The sequence below is a fragment of the Trachemys scripta genome, chromosome 15 (genome assembly GCF_013100865.1).
Source record: "Trachemys scripta elegans isolate TJP31775 chromosome 15, CAS_Tse_1.0, whole genome shotgun sequence".
NCBI lineage: Eukaryota > Metazoa > Chordata > Testudines > Emydidae > Trachemys > Trachemys scripta.
In genome coordinates this window covers 7,710,069-7,729,598 of record NC_048312.1, presented here as the reverse complement: position 1 = coordinate 7,729,598, position 19,530 = coordinate 7,710,069, and the positions used below count along the sequence as shown (strand labels likewise).

At 47.9% G+C, this 19,530-nt stretch overlaps 1 protein-coding gene across 2 annotated transcripts in view; it reads left to right on the top strand.

The window, feature by feature from the left end:
- Positions 1-367: 367 nt before the first annotated feature.
- Positions 368-19,530, top strand: part of ABCB9 (ATP binding cassette subfamily B member 9) — a 32,684-nt gene continuing 13,521 nt past the window's right edge. The window contains exons 1-7 of one of the 2 annotated variants that reach the window (XM_034791179.1): positions 368-624; positions 1,139-1,344; positions 3,830-4,027; positions 8,041-8,169; positions 10,369-10,557; positions 13,303-13,476; positions 15,376-15,535. In XM_034791179.1, coding sequence (XP_034647070.1) covers positions 402-624; positions 1,139-1,344; positions 3,830-4,027; positions 8,041-8,169; positions 10,369-10,557; positions 13,303-13,476; positions 15,376-15,535 — 1,279 coding nt within the window. In that variant the 5' untranslated portion in view covers positions 368-401. The remainder of the gene's footprint in view (positions 625-1,138; positions 1,345-3,829; positions 4,028-8,040; positions 8,170-10,368; positions 10,558-13,302; positions 13,477-15,375; positions 15,536-19,530) is intronic. The other variant, XM_034791180.1, reaches the window with a different exon arrangement.

The following is a 19,530-nucleotide window of genomic DNA, read 5'->3' as shown; positions in this document are numbered from 1 at the left end:
ACCTCTTTCCATTAACATTTGTTATTATGAGTTACTGTGACATTTGTAAAAAGCAACAGAGGGTCCTGTGGCACCTTTGAGACTAACAGAAGTATTGGGAGCATAAGCTTTCGTGGGTAAGAACCTCACTTTTTCAGATGCAAGTAATGGAAATTTCCAGAGGCAGGTATAAATCCGTATGGAGATAACGAGGTTAGTTCAATCAGGGAGGGTGAGGTGCTCTGCTNCACACTGATATATACCTGCCTCTGGAGATTTCCATTACTTGCATCTGAAGAAGTGAGGTTCTTACCCACGAAAGCTTATGCTCCCAGTACTTCTGTTAGTCTCAAAGGTGCCACAGGACCCTCTGTTGCTTTTTACTGTCAGTACAAAGTATTATCATTGGCCCCTGTTTCGATATGTCTGTCTTGGGTCTGATGGGGCTTGTATGTTGTGCTAAGGAGTGGATTTTGTGCACATTGCTATATAACGTCTCCTTATCTGCAATTAGCTCATTTGCCGCAGGTATCCGGGGTGGCCTTTTTACGCTCGTATTTGCCAGGCTGAATATTCGACTCCGCAACTGCCTCTTCAAGTCACTGGTTGCTCAGGAGACAAGTTTCTTTGATGAGAATCGCACAGGTTGGTTTCTCTCCATCCATGAGATCAGTCTCTCTTTCAGCAGTCCAGCCTAATCCTCGCGTGATGATGATCTCTGGGAGACAAGTGTGCTTGGTACGCCACATTTCCTTTGTTTCTCAAGATATGAGAATACAGTCTGAGTAAGTGATTGACCTGAAACACTAACGCACTGATTGTGGTGGTAGATTTTGTGGTGTTCTCACCTTGACTGAGACCTGCCAAACTCGTTTCATGCCGCCCACTGACCTGCCAGCGGGTGGTACAATAACCGCTTCCAGTCACTACTGATCTGGGTTGGATTCGAACTGGGAGCCTAGATCTGAAAGGTTCTATGACCCATCATGAATGGCTGCATCCCCTGAGCCCCTGACCTGTGCACATTTCATTCTTGGTTCCCCAATTTGGCTCATGGCACGTGCAATCACTACCTGCCTGTGCTGGTACAGAGATGGGGGCTGTGATTCCTGAAGCACTGACAGATCGGAGCTCTCGCCCACTCCCCTTTGCCTTGCAGGGGACATCATCTCCCGGCTGACCTCGGACACAACGATTGTGAGCGACCTAGTTTCCCAGAACATTAACATCTTCCTGCGCAACGTGGTGAAGGCTACAGGCGTGATTGTCTTCATGTTCAGCCTGTCCTGGCAGCTCTCTCTGGTGACCTTCATGGGCTTCCCCATCATCATGCTGGTGTCTGACCTCTACGGGAAATATTACAAGGTAAGGCAGATTGCTTGCATCTTTAATATATGCCAAGTCCCTCTGTCTCCCCCACAAAGCAGGACTCTTCCATGGGCCAAGTGGCCGCTAAGAGCAAGGCTGGGATCTAGCTGTGAGCTGCTTCTCATGGAGATTGGGGGTGAGCAGCGAATGAACTGTCTCCCCTCCAGTCCTGCTGCTAGGAGAAGAGATCAGGCCAGCCTGTGCGTTGTGGTGGCAGCACAGGACCCCAAACACTCCCTTGCTTTGCTCGTGCCTAAGGCCTGCTTTGGCTCCGAGGAGTCAAGATGGCTCCGTGGAGTTGAGGGAAGGATGCCAGATACATCAGGGATGCTGTATATGAGCAGGGGAGGGTGCAATCTGTGCTGTTGTACTGCCCCCTGCTGGCTGTCCAGAGAGCAACATTGGCTGTAGCTGTTGAGCACCCAAAGTGATTGTCTAGAAAAACGTGGGTTCCAAATAGGGTGACCAGACAGCAAGTATGAAAAATCGGGACGGGGGTGGGGGGGTAATAGGAGCCTATATAAGAAAAAGACCCAAAAATCTGGACTGTCCCTATAAAATCAGGACATCTGGTCACCCTAGTTTCAAAGTATGTGGTAAGGAATCTTTAGGATACTGTTGCACCACAAGCTTTCCACAGGCCAGTTCCCAATCTTTGTTCCCTGTTGATATCTCCTTTCTGTCTGAAGTGGCCAGTGATCCGTTCTGCAGATCCACCAAGACAGGGAGTTTAACCAGACCAGAGGTGTTTCCCTTCATTTGCTGCTGACGTGGAAAGAGTGGGCTAGAACTAGCAGTTAATACAAACCCCCACAATGAGCTTTAGCTGTTCACAGCCCCCTGATCCATCAGTCTAATTGTGGCTGGCTCTCACCCACCACTTTCTGGAATGAGTCACTTCCCCAAACTGCAATGTGCCGCTTCTCCTGGCCACACCTGTTCTCCCCAGACTCTAAATCAGACCTGTGAGGCTTTTCTTGTCCCAGTGGAAGTGCTGGCTGCATGTGCTATTGGTCTCGTTTCATAAGATTAAACAAACAAATGTTTGCTCAGTATTCAAAAGACCTTCTCTCTTGATGCTGGATTTCTCTGTTAGCCAATCTAATGGAATTACAGGCTGTCTAGTAGCATGATCTTGGGGATATCAAAGGAATGTGTTCTTTAAAGGGAAAGTTGTCTGTCTAATTCGTTCTCCCCCCCCCCCCCATGTTTGCGTGTGCAGTACACAGTACTATGTGACCTTTGCTTTCTCTATTTCTGTACCTTTTTAGTCCCAATTTGAGCTCTGCTAGTCTGTGGAAACAGTGGAATCCCCATTGCTTGGGACTTTTAGAAAAAGGACAAAACAACCGAAAATATACTGCAGGGAGGAATCCCGCCCTGGTGCCCGAGAGAGGGCTGGGGTGATCTAATGCATCTTCTCCTCTGAGTCTACAGCTCTGCCAGCTCCATTGTCATAACCTGTAATACCGGTTGGGGCGTGTGCGCACTTGGCTGAGTCTCATTGTTCATAAGGAGCCTCTCTCCGACTCCTGGGCGAGAATCCTCTCCGAAGTGACATGCCCGCACTTCCGTTGGGTGGAACACAGGAATCAGTACGGCGCACGGGCTGGGTGCTGGGCTTTGAGAGCTTTATTGCTGTCAATGTCCGGGCCGTGGGGCAAATCCTGCCTGTGTTCGTAGTGCCGCCCGTGTGACATGCACATGCTGGCATGCTGTAAAAGCAGAGGCACCGTGCCTGGATTCTGGCCAGCTGTGGCTCCCCTGTACGGATTCTCGGCTCTCCCCAAGATTATTCTTGCTAGAAGTGTGTAATTGGCAAGTGGGGGAAGTTTGCATATTGCCATTGCCTGTTCAGAGTGTGCACATGCACAGACACCAGATTGTGCCCCCCAGTCCTAGGTTCTGACCTGGAGAACCCCTTTGTGGCTTTTGTCACAGGCAGCTGCTGGCTGTCCCAATGTGCTTAGAGATCCCAGCAGTACAGGGACTTGTGTTCATTTCCTGGTTTTGCCATAGACTTCCTGTGCGACCTTGGACAAGTCACTTAGTCTCTCAGTGCTTCAGTTCCTCATCTGTGACATGGAGATAATAGCACATCCTGTCTCCTCCTTTTGTCTGTCTTCTCTATTTACACTGTAAGCTCTTTGGGATAGGGTGTGTGTGTGTGTGTGTGTGTGTGTGTGTGTGTGTGTTTGTGTGTGTGTACATGTACAGTGCCTAGCACAGTGGGACTGGGTCTCAACTTCAGGCTCTAAACGCTATCAACATACACACAGAATAATAATGATTGCCCAGAGCCACTGAAGGAGTCTGTCAGACCCAGGGACAAAGGGATAGTGAAATGAACAATAGTCTCCAAATCCCTTTCCATCGGGTGTGCGGTGCGTCCTTTGTGGGGGGGCACAATGAAATGGAACAATAGCCCCTCTGGTATATACAGTCCTGCTTTCCTTTCCCGCCTTTCCTTTGTTCACTGCAGAAGCTCTCCAAGGAGGTTCAGAATGCTTTGGCGAAGGCCAACAACACAGCAGAAGAAACCATTTCGGCCATGAAGACTGTGCGCAGCTTTGCAAGCGAGGACATGGAAGCAAATGTCTATTGGGAGAAACTGCAGCAAGTGTACAAACTGAACAGAAAGGAAGCCCTGGCCTATACGTACTACGTGTGGTCCAGTGGGGTATGTGCCTTGTTTCTATTAGCCACCTGTCGTCACTGTGATGATACTGAGGGCTGGGAGGGGATATGTTCTCATACTGCTCATTCTCTGCTTTCTGAACTTTGTAATACATTGCACATAAAAGGTTTGGGGTGGGGGCGGGGGTTAACAAAAGACACAAACTGTAAAGTCTGCTCACTATCCCCTATGCTTTATTTTTAACTCTCCAAACAAAGATACATTTCTGTTAAGAATTTTGAATAGTATCATTCAACAGGCAATTTTCTGTAGTAAGTAGCACTATAATTAGGCTCAGTCAAGGGCATTTGAAGCACTGTGTGCACATGTTATTGTATTATGTACTTAGGCCAGCTAGTTTTTGATATCCCAAGCTATAAAACAATGTTTATGCGATTTGATCTGCTGCTCAGAAACTGACAAAACCATTTTCAGTGTAGTTTCTTTTTTGAAGGACACTCTGTTGCCAGTCAAGTCTAGATTTAGGGGCTTCTACTGGTAACCAAAGTAGTGCAAAATCTTCACATGCAACTGACCTGGTTCCACAAAATTCCTTTGTTGAAAGGTTTGTGAACCTGGTGAACCAACTCTGGGGTGACGCATGGCATTCTACCAAAGCCCTGCAAGATTTGTGGTTTCTAATGGTTTGGATGCAAAACTAGACCATTTTGAATTTGAGTTTTTGGGATCATCCAAAGGAAAGCTCACAGCATGAACCTACGGGGCTCAGGAAATTGAGAAGACCTGTCCAAAATGAAACTGACAAATTTAGCACAGCTCTAACAGCCTCTTTCTCAGGGAAGTGCAGAGTCCTGAACTCAGGTCTTGGCAGATGAATAAAGGAGAAATTTGTTTCATTATGTTTGGCTTGTAGAATGGATTTATTCGTGGCTTTAGTCAACAGCTTTCACTGGCTAGCTTTGACCTCTTAGCCCAGGGGTGGGCAAACTTTTTGGCCTGAGGGCCGCATTGTGTTTCGTAAATTGTATCTATCCAACCCCCCTGCTCCCTGCCCCCTTGCCGCGCTGCCTGGAGCACTGGTGGCTGGCGGCGCTACAGCTGCGCTGCCTGGCTGTAACCAGCCACGCCGTCCCCACTGCGCAGCACAGAGCACCAGGTCAGGCCGGGCTCTGAGGCTGCGCTGCCCCAGGAGCTCACAGCCCCGCCGCCCAGAGCATTGTACCGGCGCTGGAGCGAGGAGCTGAGGCTGTGGGGGAGGGGAGACATCAGGGGAGGGGCTGGGTTCTAGTCTCCTGGGCCAGGAGCTCGGGGGCTGGGCAGGATGGTCCCACAGGCCGGATGTGGCCTGCAGGCTGTAGTTTGCCCACCCCTGTCTTAGCCAGTGGAAGACTAGATGAGTGAGGATTCCTATGTTCCATATTCCACACTCTGCTACTCACTCATGTGACTTTGGGCAAATCATGGAACCATTGCACCTTACCCACCTGAGAACCGGGAATGAAGAGTGCAAAGCACTTTCATTTTTCAATTCTCTTTCAAGAGTCTGGTTCAACTTCCACTGAAGTCAGTGGAAAAACTGCCTTTGACATCAAGTAAGGGTTGGATCAGGCTTCAAGGCAGCACTTCTTAGCGTGTGCGCAACGTGCCTCAGGTGGCACATGACCGGGATTCATCACTGAAATACACTTAAGTAATTCCATTGTGATTTATAACTTAGTCTAGCATATTAGGCCCCAGGCCAGAGCTCCATGTACATTCCAGTGCCAATGTTTGCTCTGAACTTTACATGTACTTTCTGGATTTCAGGGTTGGCCTTAAATGCCCTTGAAACAAACAGCTGCAGGTGGAACCACAGGCACATGTGGGTACTAATGTGTTGCTCGTTAATTTCCATATACTCCATCCTCTCATCTGACCCCTTAATGTAAACCACTGCTGACCCTGCCTATGCTCCTAAGTGTTTTTATTTATTTATTTTTCTTTAACCACATGTAGGCAGATTTCTGGTCCTACGGCTTCCTCTGCTTGGATGCCAGCAATGTTAATAACAGCTTTGCCTGCCATAGGCATAGAGAATATGGGCTTCTCCTGGCATCTTCAGTCTGAAGTGAAAAGCTAGCATTTTTGGCTAGGTGAAAACTCTGCTAAAATATTCCCCTTTGGCCCCAAATGGGGCATTTAATCTGGTCAGGGAAACCTGTTCTAAGGCGAGTCATGTTTAGGTTAGTTCTTTGTTTTAATTGTGTTGGTCTGCTTATTACGTAGTCCTGCCTTGAGGGCAGGGGGCTGGACTAGATGACTTCTCGAGGTCCCTTCCAGTCCTACACTTCTGTGATTTATGAGTCTTCTACACTAACATGGGGACAGAGAGGTGCTGAACCACTGCAGCAACCAGGGAGGTTAATGGGATCTGCTGTTATTTCTTGTTGTTGAATTAGTATCACAGCAGCACCTAGGGGTCCCAGCTGGGATCAAGGTTGAATTGTAGTTGGCACTGGCTACTCACACAGTGAGAGTTTGCAATCTCAATAGACCGAGAAAGAGATACAACATCAGAGCAAAAGTCTGGAGACTGAGTAACAGGGAGATTTTAAGGGAGTTGCCCATGGTCACACAGGGAGTCTGTGGCAGAAACAGGAGCTGAACTCGGATCTCCTGAGTCCTTGGCCAGTGCTTTCACTACAAGATCATGCTTCCTTCCATTGCTCGGGGCTTTTCAGAATCAGAGCTTTTAATTACAGCCCCTTGCTTGAGGAAACATGCTACCGAATTAAAGAAGAGTGTCCCCTCTCCCCCAAACTCTGTGTTCAAATGCCCATGATCCTTGAGGAAGTTAGGCCTGGAGCATAACTTTCAGATCCCAGTCCAAACTCTTTAGCCCACACTCTCTTGCATATATTCATCCCTAAATTCAATTCATCCCAGTTTAATTTTCCATACAAATCAATTGTTTAGATGTTACGTGTTTTTCCCAATATCTGACGTAACACCACAGTCCTGCAGCATGGCTCCTCTCTCCTTGCCACTTGCAGTACAGTTCAGATTGAATTAGAGGCAGCCCAGAATCCCAAATCCCAAACTCTTCATGTTTCCAGAGGTGAGCGGAGCATTTGGCTTTGAATTCCCAGATCTGAATCCCGCTTCTGGGTTGGATCCTAAATCAGAAAGGGCCTGTTTTCTGCTTTGAATGCTGACAGTATCTATTACGGTATCTTGAGATTTGGGGCCTGTCCAGTCCAAACGCTGGCACCGATTCAACCCCCAGCCTGGACTCTAGCATAATCCAGAAACAAACTGCATAAGAACATAAGAACGGCCATACTGGGTCAGACCAAAGGTCCATCTAGCCCAGTATCCTGTCTTCCGACAGTGGCCAATGCCAGGTGCCCCAGAGGGAATGAACAGAACAGGTAATCATCAGGTGATCCATCCCGTCGCCCATTCCCAGCTTCTGGCAAACAGAGGCTAGTGACATCATCCTTGCCCATCCTGGCTAATAGTCATTGATGGACCTATCCTCCATGAATTTATCTAGTTCTTTTTTGAGCCTGGTTATAGTCTTGGCCTTCACAACATCCTCTGGCAAAGAGTTCCACAGACTGACTGTGCATTGTGTGAAGAAATACTTCCTTTTGTTTGTTTTAAACCTGCTGCCTATTAATTTCATTTGGTGACCCCTAGTTCTCAACCCTTCTCTAGTTCAGATCTCTTAAATCTGACTTAATTCCCACCGCTCTGACCATCCCCTGAGCATCAGATGCTTTATGGTTGAGACTTTCAGAGTAGCACAGGGTGATTAGACACATCTTCCATTATTCTTAATGAAAGAGATGTCAGAAATCCCATAGATCAACCTGTGCTTCTGAACTACTTTGTTCCTCCAACATCAATGACCCTGCTTTGAGTTTACAATCTATTGCACAACCTCAAGTACACTGTTGGGACACTCCAGAAATAAAGATTATACTGGTGAATTCTGGATAGCTGTGTGAATGAATAAGCATAAGCCCTAGAAACAACCAGCATTGTCTGATTGTGTCTGTACTTGATTTCAGCTGACTCTTCTGGTGGTGCAAGTCAGTATCCTTTATTATGGTGGCCATCTGGTGATCTCTGAGCAAATGACCAGCGGAAACCTGATATCTTTTATTATTTATGAATTTGTCTTGGGAGATTGCATGGAGGTGAGTGTGGTTTATCCATCCACCAGATTTTTTTCACATCCCAGGCTGGAAAGCTGTGGGAGGGGAAGTACAAGTGTTTTGTTTCTCTCTAGGTCACCATCGTCATAGTATTTTATCACCTCCCAAGTATTTAAAAATGGAAACAATGACAGTCACTCTTTATTTCCCCTCCCCCCCCCCCCAGCTGATAGGAGTAATAGCTGGGTCAGGGTATAGGGTTTTGCTTGGTGGGGGGGGTGGGTGTTATAGGAAAGTTATGCAGGCTCTGTCTACACTACAGCCGGGATTGATGCTCTGAGATCGATCCACCGGCGGTCGATTTAGCGGGTCTAGTGAAGACCCGCCAAATCAACAGCAGATCACTCTCCAGTCTACCCCCCCGTGGTGTAGATCCCGCAGTAACTCGATCTAAGGTACGTCGACGTGAATAACGTAGCTGGAGTTGCATAGCGTAGGTTGACTTACCTCAGTAGTGTAGACATAGCCGTAAATAGAAATTAGTTTTGCATTTAGTTCTTAAAGCGGGTAGGTTTGTGGTCACTCTTATCTCCTCACTCCTCTTTTGATTCAGAAGGGCCAGATTTGGGTATGACTCACATTGACTAATAACACAAGACAATCAGGCCCTAGATGACACTGAGGGCCAGGTCCTTAGCTGGTGTGAATCAGCTCCAAAGACTCCAATGGAGCTGGGCTGTTTTTTACACTGGCTGAAGATCTGCCTCTGGTTGCTTTTGTTATTCCTATGAGTTTCCTGGCCTCTCCTGCCACCATAGCAGCTGGCACTAGCTCCTGTAGGACGTCCTTCAGATTAGACCTGGGACTTTGCCTCCAGGTCCGATTGCCCCCAGTGTGACAGTGTGCTGAGAAGGCAGCCTCGCTCAGCGAACAGCACGGGCTGGGGAGAATCACATTGTTCTCTCCGAATAATAGAAGTAGTTCGTCCACTGATGAGACAGCCAGCTGCAGGAAGTGGAGCGGAAAGCTGTCCATTGCTTGAAGGGCAGCGTCCTGGATGTCTTCCGGGCAAGCTTTCCTGCGGGAAGGATGAAAGGGTTCGGAGGCTGCTTGTTACATTTCAGGGCCCATTAAAAGCTTAGTTGGATTCTTTTATTTAATTGGTTATAAATGGCTAAACTGGCAGTGAATTAGCGAGATGGGATTCTGTCTGGGAGCGCCCTGGGATTGCCGAGCCTGCACAAGTCTGCTGTTGTCTCGCCTCGTTAGCTCAGCTAATCCGGGCAGAAGAGATCAGCTCCAAACTTCCTCCTGCCTGGGTGCGATCGCCTTGGTGCTCCAGCCTCCCCTGGAATGAAGAACAGCACACTTGGCACTAGCCATCTGTTCGCAGGACTGCAGGATCCAGTACTGTTCCAGTCTGCTTTCCTCCTTCTGGGATGCCTGTTCCTTGCACAGTCTGGTCTGAAGCCTTGGGCTTGGTGCTGGAGGCTGAAGAGTATCAGAGTTTCAAGGGATGTTTTACTCTAATCGGCCCCACCGTCTGCTGCATAGCAGACCTGGGTTTGGGAGTGGGCTTTGGGTTCCTATTGGGGCTCTGATAAAATGCATTTCAGAGGAGGGAGGGGCCGTCCCATATTCATAGGATTGCTGCAGAATCCCGGGTGTTATGGGAACTGCTTGTCTTGGTCACACGGAAAACGACAGGAGGATTTCAATCCATGTTTGGGTGATTTGTTTTCTGGGAGACCCCTCCCTGCATTCGCTTTTCCTTCCACTGTCACACGCACATGCCTTCTACAACCTCCATAACCGTCACTCCACCTCGCACGCATCTGCGTAAAGAATGTTGGACCAAATCCTGAAATTGCAGGTGTATACATTGTATCTTAGACCAGCAGTCAGTGCTGCTGCAAGCATCAGCCAGAGAGGGGTCACTCAAAAGCTACATCAGGTATTGGTGGGAGGGGAGATAGACCCTTCCACAGGGCCCCACCCTTTGTGACTCAGCACAGGGTATTACGTTGGTGGCATTCCCTGGGAGTTTGGGCTTAGCTGCCACCCTGCCATCTGGGGTGTTACTTTCTATTGCAATGTATGACTATGCAGTGCATGTTTATTTCATTTACAAGAGAGTGATATATTTTAATGATCATTATTTCTGTCTTTACTAACGGATCCTATCTCTAGCCCTGACACATGGAGATGTGTAACCTAGGCCTGTTTTGTGTTTCTATTTAGTCTGTTGGTTCCGTCTACAGCGGATTAATGCAGGGAGTAGGAGCTGCTGAGAAAGTGTTTGAGTTTATAGATCGCAAGCCGACGATGGTGAACGATGGAACCCTGGCCCCAGACCATGTGGAGGGTAAAGTGGAGTTCAGAAATGTTACTTTTTCCTATGCTACCCGGTCTGCAACACAGGTCCTACAGGTGAGGGTCTTGGCATGTGTTCAGTGTTCCCTTCCTGAATACGCAGCATCATAGATAGCGTTGCCTCCTGGAATAGGTTAAGTGCAGTATTTCTCCAGCCGGTCAATTACTAACTAGTTGCAGACTGCAGCATTATCATTGAATCATAGAAATGGAGGACTAGAGGGGACCTCAAGGGGCCATCTAGTCCAGCCCCCCAAACGGACGCAGGACCTACCCGTCCCTGACTAACTCATTTGTCTAACGCCTCCTTAAAAACCAAATGTTGTAAGCCCCATCCTTGGAGACATTTCAAACCAGACTGGACAAAACACTGGGAAATAGATAGTGGGGAACCATTCCACATGGCGGTGTGGTGAAAAGAGGGCATCTAGGGCCTAACGAGGGATACTTACGTTAATAAAACCCTTGTTTGCTCTTACAACTTAAGTGTCGTCCAGGGTCTTGAGTCACATTATCGCTGGCGACTCCCATTGTAGCGACCACCATTAAATGCTTTTATTCAAGACACAGAAAAAGCAACGGGGTGGGAAAACAGTTAAAGGCTTTGAAATGCAAAGTGTTGAGGAAGGCTTTCGTTGTAATAATTCCCCTTATTTCCTTTCCCTTACTTGCTCTGTATTAAGATTTTTGTATAGGAGAAGCTCCTGTTTGACAGAGGATATTGACGATGTTATTATCTCTGTCCTTGATGGGGAAGAGAGAAGGGGTTAGTTTTAGGTGGCTTGGAGCTATTGCTGCGGCTGCTGCTGTTGTTGGAGTCCAGTCCTGTTTCCATGAAGACTAAATAAGACACTCACAGACAGACAAAGGGACAGAAAAGAACAGCAAAGATAGAAAATGCAGCTTCTGACTCGGGTGCTGACTTTCACTGGCTGCTGGAGGGACACAGGCCCAGCACACCCACTTCTCCGCCACTCAAGGTCTGGCAAACTTTTATCAGCAGCAGGCTGTTTGAGGCATTGCTACTAGCTGCCTTTCAGGTCACAGGCTCGTCATGGTGGTCCAAAAGATGGAGGTGTCTTGGCCGGTTCAGCCAGACTCTGATTAGACAAAAGGCAAAGGAGAGGATAGGCAAGAGGAAAGATAGCGTGGGAAGGGAGGGAGGACACATGAGGAGTGGGTAAGAACAGGAACCCACGTCTCCCGCCCCATGTATTGTTCAGGATTCAGCTGAATCTGGTGGCGGTGACAGTGTCCTTGGTTTCCTCTCTGGCCTGGCTTGAGGATCAGGACAGTGCAGGCCCGACGATCCCAGGAGACAGGTGGCAGCCATGCCGGTGAAACTCGCTCTTTCCAGCCCTCCCTTTCCCCCGCTCCCACTGAGTGACCCCCAGAGAAACAACGGCCAGTTGAAACACATTTTGGGGATTTCAACTGTCAACGTTCCCTCCCATTTCTAGACTCTTTCAGCTTGTTCTCATGCCAACCTGTGACTTTACCAGGAGTCTTGATCCCTGAACCTAAACCATCCACTTTGTACCAGTCTCTGCATATTCAACTTTGGCCGACTTTCATAAACAATTGTATGTAACAGGCTGAGATTGGACTTTTGTTACTTTGCACAACTTAACATACTGGCCTCTTTGTAACTGGCTGCCAGAGGACTTACTAGATGACTCCTCACTGTCGTCCCGTCGTCGTCTCTTCCCCCCACCCACCCCAGGTTTTTCCTATCTTTCATGCCTATGATTTTGCATAGCTGGAAAAGTCCATCTGTGAGCTCACTTACTAGAAAGCCTTTTGTATCTGTTTAACACTGAGACGGAAGGGATGTTTCTAGGTCACTCGCGAGGCTTGGCAGACAGCGAACCAGGTACTGATCTCAGATGCGTGGGATATATGGGTAACGGGTTGGTCTCGGAGAATCAGCTAGATTCCAAGTGTGTTAATATATATAACACTAGAGGGAAACTGAGAGCAGGATATGTAGAGCTGCCCATTTGTGGTAGTGGTGTTTTGTGCAACTGCGGGCATGTTCTGTTTTGTGTCGTGCTAGTGAAAGCTGTTGGCCTGTTCGACCTGCAGTAGGTGGAGGGAGGGTCCTGAAAAAGGATCCGCCCATTAAATCAAAAAGAGCAGGGCTGAGATGAGAGGATGGGTACCAGGGCATTGCTGGACTGCCAGCCTTTGAGACTGAGCCACAGGACAGGTGTAGCACAGGGACAGCAGAGAAAGCGTCCCCATGCTGCCCGGTGCCAGTGGGCCTCAATCCTGACCCTCTAGATCTAGCCCATTCAGCCCTCAGCTCACTAGAGTGAGACGACCAACAAAGTTGCCAGTTGTGGTTGTGCCTTTTATGATGTGGCCACCAGACCACTGGGGACTGGAGAGAGGCCACTGACCATTTCCAAGTTAAGTTGGGTCAGAGTAGCAGAGGAAAGGGGTGTGATCTGCAGTCTCTCTCCTGGCTTTTGGACATGCCTGTTCTATGAACAGGTGAGTTTGAAGAAAAGATGTTGAGCCCACCTGCTTGTTGTGGAGGAGGGGAGGAGTGAGGTGGAAGATGATGATACAGCACTGGGAGATTATCTAGTGGGACCTCATAGATGCTCATTACCTGGCATTGAAGCTGGAGGCAGCCAATCAACCAGTGGTAGGACAGCAGCACTAAAGAAAACCCTGATCACTGTTTTCACTCTGTTTCAGCTGCCTTTTCTAGTGTACTCTCTGCAGATCAGACACATGGATGCTATAAAAGGCCGGGTACACAGGCTATCACTCACTCACCTCTTACGTTTACAGAATGTGTCCTTCACCCTCTATCCTGGCAAAGTGACTGCGCTCGTGGGTCCTTCGGGCAGTGGGAAGAGCTCCTGCGTCAATATTCTGGAGAATTTCTACCCTCTTCAAGATGGGCAGGTCCTGCTGGACGGGCAGCCTATTAACATGTATGATCACAAGTACCTGCACTCAGTGGTACGAGTTACTCATAAACCTATTATAGCTCTAATCTGCCATGGATCAAAGCATTTTAGATCATTCAGGGGATACTGTCTGGTCAAATTTGGGCCCAACATTTAATTTAGCTCTTTCTAAAATGTTTCCTCAATGCCTGAGTCTAGAGCTGGTTAAAAAAAATAATCAATTTTTTTGATGGGGGCAGTGGGAAGGAAGAAGAGGAAGAAATGCACTTTTTCCCCCAAAAAAAATTTCACCCCAAAATTGTCTTTGTTTTGACTAGTTCAGCCTAAGACAAGTAGAACCATGTCCGTGATTGTTTGGGTGTTTTTAAAAATTCTAGTATAAACCAGGTTTTTTTAAATACTTCGCACTTCTACAGCACCTTCTATCCAAGGATCTCCATGCACTTTACGAATATTAATTAGTTAAATCTTCCAACACCCCTGTGATGTATATGATCCCCATCGGCAAAGCCAAGAGCAGAAAGGTTAAGTGACTTGCCCAAGATGACACTGGAAGTCTGCAGGCTTAATTTCTTACACAAATAAACATTCCTCTGCAGTGGTTACAACCCAGAATACACAACATTAAGCTTCTGCATGAGAACCTGAAAACATATAAGGGATTAGAAACTGACTCTAAACCAAAAATGAAATTGACTAGTCTTTGTCCATGACAAGAGAAATTTAAAAAATAAACAGTGGCATAAATGGTGAAAAGTAAATTAGTAAATTTTTTAAAATCCTTTCCATTCCATTGATGATGTGATGTCAGTAACACAAATAAGGCTGTTAATGTTTGTTGTGTATGCTTTTAATATCTGCTATTGCTCTACTTATGAATTTGTGAGAGAGAGTTTGGAAAATTTGATTTTTAAAATGTAAGAGAGTTTACAGAAGAGGGTTATAAACTGCAGTTTGAAGTGGTTGCTTTCAGGGTGGGAAGGAGAAGGCATTGTTTAGGAAGTCAAAAATGACAGCTCTCTAACTTTCTAATTCTCGGATTGAAAAATGACGCAGAGCCAATAGGGCTGTGTGGCTGAACGGTCTAATCTCAGACGCCCCACCAGTGCACTGTCTTCTATAGGCCTGGAGCACTTTATACTGACTTCATGCTTCTAGTGACGTAAATGGTTTTGGACATGAGTTAATTGTGTTGGTTGCTAGGCTGTTGCTGCAGCCAGCACCGATGGCAATCTCCATGGCAATCTCCAAGATGCCTAACCATGGTGACCGGATAGACTAAGCAGGAAGCTCTCTCTAGTCTGACTGACACATGTTGCCAGCACTGGGACTGGTTTCGTGTTACTGCCTGGTGGAGTATAAGAAATGACAGCCCTGAGCTTGCAGTGTTACAACCAAAATGCAACAATATCGCTAGTGGAAGCTGCAGGGTTTTGTCCCATTGCTGCAGTGCTTAATAGGGTAATACCCTGAGATAAACAGACCAGATTCACTTTTGTTCTCCAAGAGCTGCACTTTCAAACAGAGCAGAAACCACAAAGCACTAGAAGGTGTTATTTCCCTTCGCTCCTACACTGTCGTCAGTTTCGTTTCTTGGTTCAGTATGAAGGTGGTGCGTAATCACTTCCCCACACTAAAATACCAGATACATCTGGCAAAATGTGGTTCAGTGCAGACTAATGCCCTGCAGCTTCCATGAGTCAGCTAAGAGCTCCTTCTGAGGGCACAGCTGCCTTGTTCACACGGGCAGCCTACAACAGAGTGTAATTAGTACCCTCGCGGAAATCCTCTCTGGTTTAGGCACTTTGGGTCTAGGTTTAATGGTGGAACTCTGCCATCTACACTCACAAACCAACTGGAACCAATTATTATAATCGGCAAGAGGACTGTAATCATTAAACTGTGACTATTCTGTTTTGGTTCTGACTGCCTCTTCCCTTCCTTTCTGCAGATCTCTTTGGTGAGCCAAGAGCCAGTGTTGTTTGCTCGTTCTATTGCGGAAAATATTTCATACGGTTTAACTTCAGTCTCATTCGAGTCAGTTGTCCAAGCTGCTCAGAAGGCCAATGCACATGCATTTATCACAGAGTTGCAAGATGGCTACAATACAGGTAATATGGACCATTTTGTTTGCTTCAGTTGCAGGAGAAGCATGGCACTTAAATATCCAAAACACTTCTTGGAGATTGGTGATAACATACAGAGCCAGTCCTCTCAGGTTAAGGGATTAAATTCAGCTCATGTTAGCAGTGACCAAAACTCACTGGCAGTTGATGGTTGTTGGCCAAGATGGCCTCTGACTGCCAAATATTGGGACTGGCTGACAGGATGGATGACTCAATAATTGCCTTGTTCTTTTCATTCCCACTGAAGCATTTGGCATTGCCCAGTGTTGGCAGGCTACTGGGCTAGGTGGACCATTGGTCTGACCCAGTGTGGCCATTCTTATGTTCCATGGCTTACTGTGTGTGAACTTAGTTTGGTCTCCGTTCCTCCCCCCCCCACCCTTATTGACAGACTCATTAGAGAGGCCAAGGACTGAATGAGCTACGGAGACTGAATTATCTTCTCCCCACAGAGGTGGTTTCTCCAAGTCAGGGCTGTGGCACCTAGTTGGGCTTTATGTGGAACTCTATGCTATTGTTGCCCCTGGTATATCTGTTCTGTGGCTAACGGGAGGCTTTAAGTCAGCTTTCCGCGGGAACAGGATTGGGCTCTGGATCCCTAACTCGTAGTTCATCCAGCGCCAGGTCCTGGATGGAACACACCCTCTATGTCTTAGTTTTTCAGTGCGCTTATTCTCTCAGCAACTCAATAGCAATAAAACTGAGCAGTGAGGCATAAACCAACCTGCTCCTGCTTACCAAGAAAATAAAATGACAATAAGTCTGCAGGAACAAGAGCTGATGTGTTGGTGACAGAAGCACTTTGCATTGGGACAAATGGCTTATATGATGCAACCGAAATGTTTCAGTTTCCCCTCCCGTCTCTCTTCACTGAAAGATCTGCAGAATGAGTCTCTAGGGGAGAGAGCACACGTAACCGACAGTATATGTAAATGTGCAGAAGTGGCAATAACTGGCGCTACCTTTCAGTGCTGAGGTTTCCTTTGAAGAACTGGTCAGTGAAGATTTTGTATAGTTGATCTTCCAGTCTCGTGTAGCATTTCTCATCCTAAGAGCAAGGGCTCTTGGAATCACTGTAGCATATGTCAATCCCCTAAAATGCCGGGTTGACTGTGGTGATTCACTGCTGGAGAGAGCGGTTATAGCATTCCTTTAAGGGTATGGCTACCATAGGGGCACAGGGTTATTTTGGTAACTTAGGGCCTGAAAGACTCCCATTGAGTTCAGTGGTCTTTGGATCAGGCCCTTATTGAGGAGTATTGACCTTAAAAATCCCAGGCCAGCATTTCTGAGGAGGGCACAGTTAGAATAGCTTCTGGAAGACTAGAACATGCATCTCTTCTTGTACCAAAATACTTTTGGTTCCTGTTTTCAGGGTAGGGGAAATAATACAAAATATCGAACAGGGAAAGTTGATCTGTATCCAAAGCCTATTAATAAATATTCTGGAAGTGAGGGCGGGAAAACAGCTAAAGAACCTTGGGCCCTTCATTCTCCATCTAGCAGTTTCGTGGTTTACGTGAATGGTGGGTCTCAGTTCAGTTTCCAGGGCTCTAGTGTGTATATCTCTCTCACACACACACACACACACACACACACACACACACACCCCGATTGACACAAAGGGTACCGCTACACAGCCCAGGGCAGTGAGCCTCCAAGCCAGGGACGACAGACTGGAGCTCACGGGACTTGTGCTGCTGCGACACGGTTGCACCTCAGGCTGAAGCCGAGAGAGGGGGATGCACTTCAGAGCCTGAGCTCCAGCCGGAGACGCAAGATCAACACAATTATTTTTAGCACGGTAGCGCAAGCGCTGTGAGTCTGAGCTTGTCATCCTGGGCTTGGAGGACTCACTGCTGCTCACTGTGTAGATGTATCCTTAGGCCTGGTCTACACTACGGGTTTAGGTCGACTTTAGCAGCGTTAAACCGAATTAAGCCTGGACACGTCCACACAACGAGGCCCTTTCTTTCGACTTAAAGGGCCCTTTAAACCGGTTTCTTTACACCACCTCCGACGAGGGGATTAGCGATAAAACCGGCCTTTGCGGGTCGGAATTGGGGTAGTGTGGACGGAATTCGATGTTATTGGCCTCCGGGAGCTATCCCACAGTGCTTCATTGTGACCGCTCTGGACAGCGCTCTCAACTCAGATGCACTGACCAGGTAGACAGGAAAAGACCCGCGAAGGTTTGAATTTCATTTCCTGTTTGCCCAGCGTGGAGAGCACAGGTGACCACGCAGAGCTCATCAGCACAGGTAACCGTCATGGAGTCCTCCCAGGATCGCAAAAGAGCTCCAGCATGGACCGAACGGGAGGTACGAGATCTGCTCGCCATATGGGGAGATGAAGCAGTGATAGCTGAACTCCGTAGCAGTAAAAGAAATGGAAAAGTATTAGAAAAGATCTCCAAGGCCATGAAGGACCGAGGCCATAACAGGGACACACAGCAGTGCCGCGTGAAAATTAAGGAGCTAAGGCAAGCCTACCACAAAGCCAGAGAAGCAAACGGAAGGTCCGGGGCAGAGCCGCAAACTTGCCGCTACTACGCGGAGCTGCATGCGATCCTAGGGGGTGCAGCCACCACTACCCCAACCGTGTGCTATGACTCTCTCACTGGAGAAACACACAGGGAAGACGGTTCGGGGAACGAGGAAGATGACGATGGAGGTACTGTAGGTAGCTCACAGCAGCAAGGAAGCGGAGAAACCGGTTTCCCCAACAGCCAGGATATGTTTGTGACACTGGACCTGGAACCAGTAACCCCCGAACTCACCCAAGACCCTCAGGGCACACAGGAGACCTCTGGTGAGTGTAACTTTGTAAATATTTGTAAACATTACAAAAAAAAAGCAAGCAAGTCTGTTAACGTGTATGGGGATGGAGCGGAAATCCTCCAGGGACATCTCCAGAAAGCTCTCCTGGTTGAAATGGGGTGATTTTATTAAGGGGGACATTCAGAGGCGCCCGTTCCTGCTATTCGGACCAGAAATGTTCCCCGCTGTTAACCACGCGGTGGGGGGGAGGGGTGAAGTGATCATCCCAGAGAATCGTGTGTGTGTGTGTGGGGGGGGGGTTTACTTGTGTTTGTGCCGCATGTTAACCGGGAAACCGCAGCCCCCTCCTTTTACATTGAAACCCCATTTTAAATGGACAACCCAATTCATCCTTGAGATGGGAAATGCGCTGCTGTTTGCAACCTTTCCCGCATGTTAAGAAGGTTAAATAAGCCAAAACACTGTGGCCTACGATGGCTGCCTGCAAGCCGAAATATGCGACCTTGTAATGAAAGAGTGTACCCATTGTTCCCTAAAATGTGTCTTTTTTAACCACCTCTCCCTTCTCCTCCACCAGCTGCAAATGTTTCTCCTTCGCAGAGGCTCGTGAACATTAGAAAGAGAAAACGTAAGACGAGGGACGAGATGTTCACGGAGCTGCAGATGTCCTCCCACGCTGATAGAGCACAGCAGAATGCGTGGAGGCAGTCAATGTCGGAGATGAGAAAAGTCCAACATGAACGAGAGGAGAGGTGGCGGGCTGAAGACGATAGGTGGCGTCAGCTTGCAGACAGACGGCAAGAGGCAATGCTCCGTCTGCTGGAGCATCAAAGTGATATGCTCGAGCGTATGGTTGAGTTGCAGGAAAGGCAGCAGGAGCAGAGACCGCCGCTACAGCCCCTGTGTAACCAACAGCCCTCCTCCCCAAGTTCCATAGCCTCGTCACCCAGATGCCCAAGAACACGGTGGGGGGGGCCTCCGTCCACCCAGTCACTCCACCCCAGATGATCGCCCAAGCATCAGAAGGCTGGGCTTCAATAAGAGTTAAAGTTTTAAAATGCAGTGTGTCCTTTTCCATCCCTCCTCCCCCACCCATCCCTGCTACCTTGGCAATTATCCCCCTACCTCTGTAAGGAACTAATAAAGAATGCATGAATGTGAAAAAACAATGACTTTATTGCCTCTGCAAGCGGGAGGGGA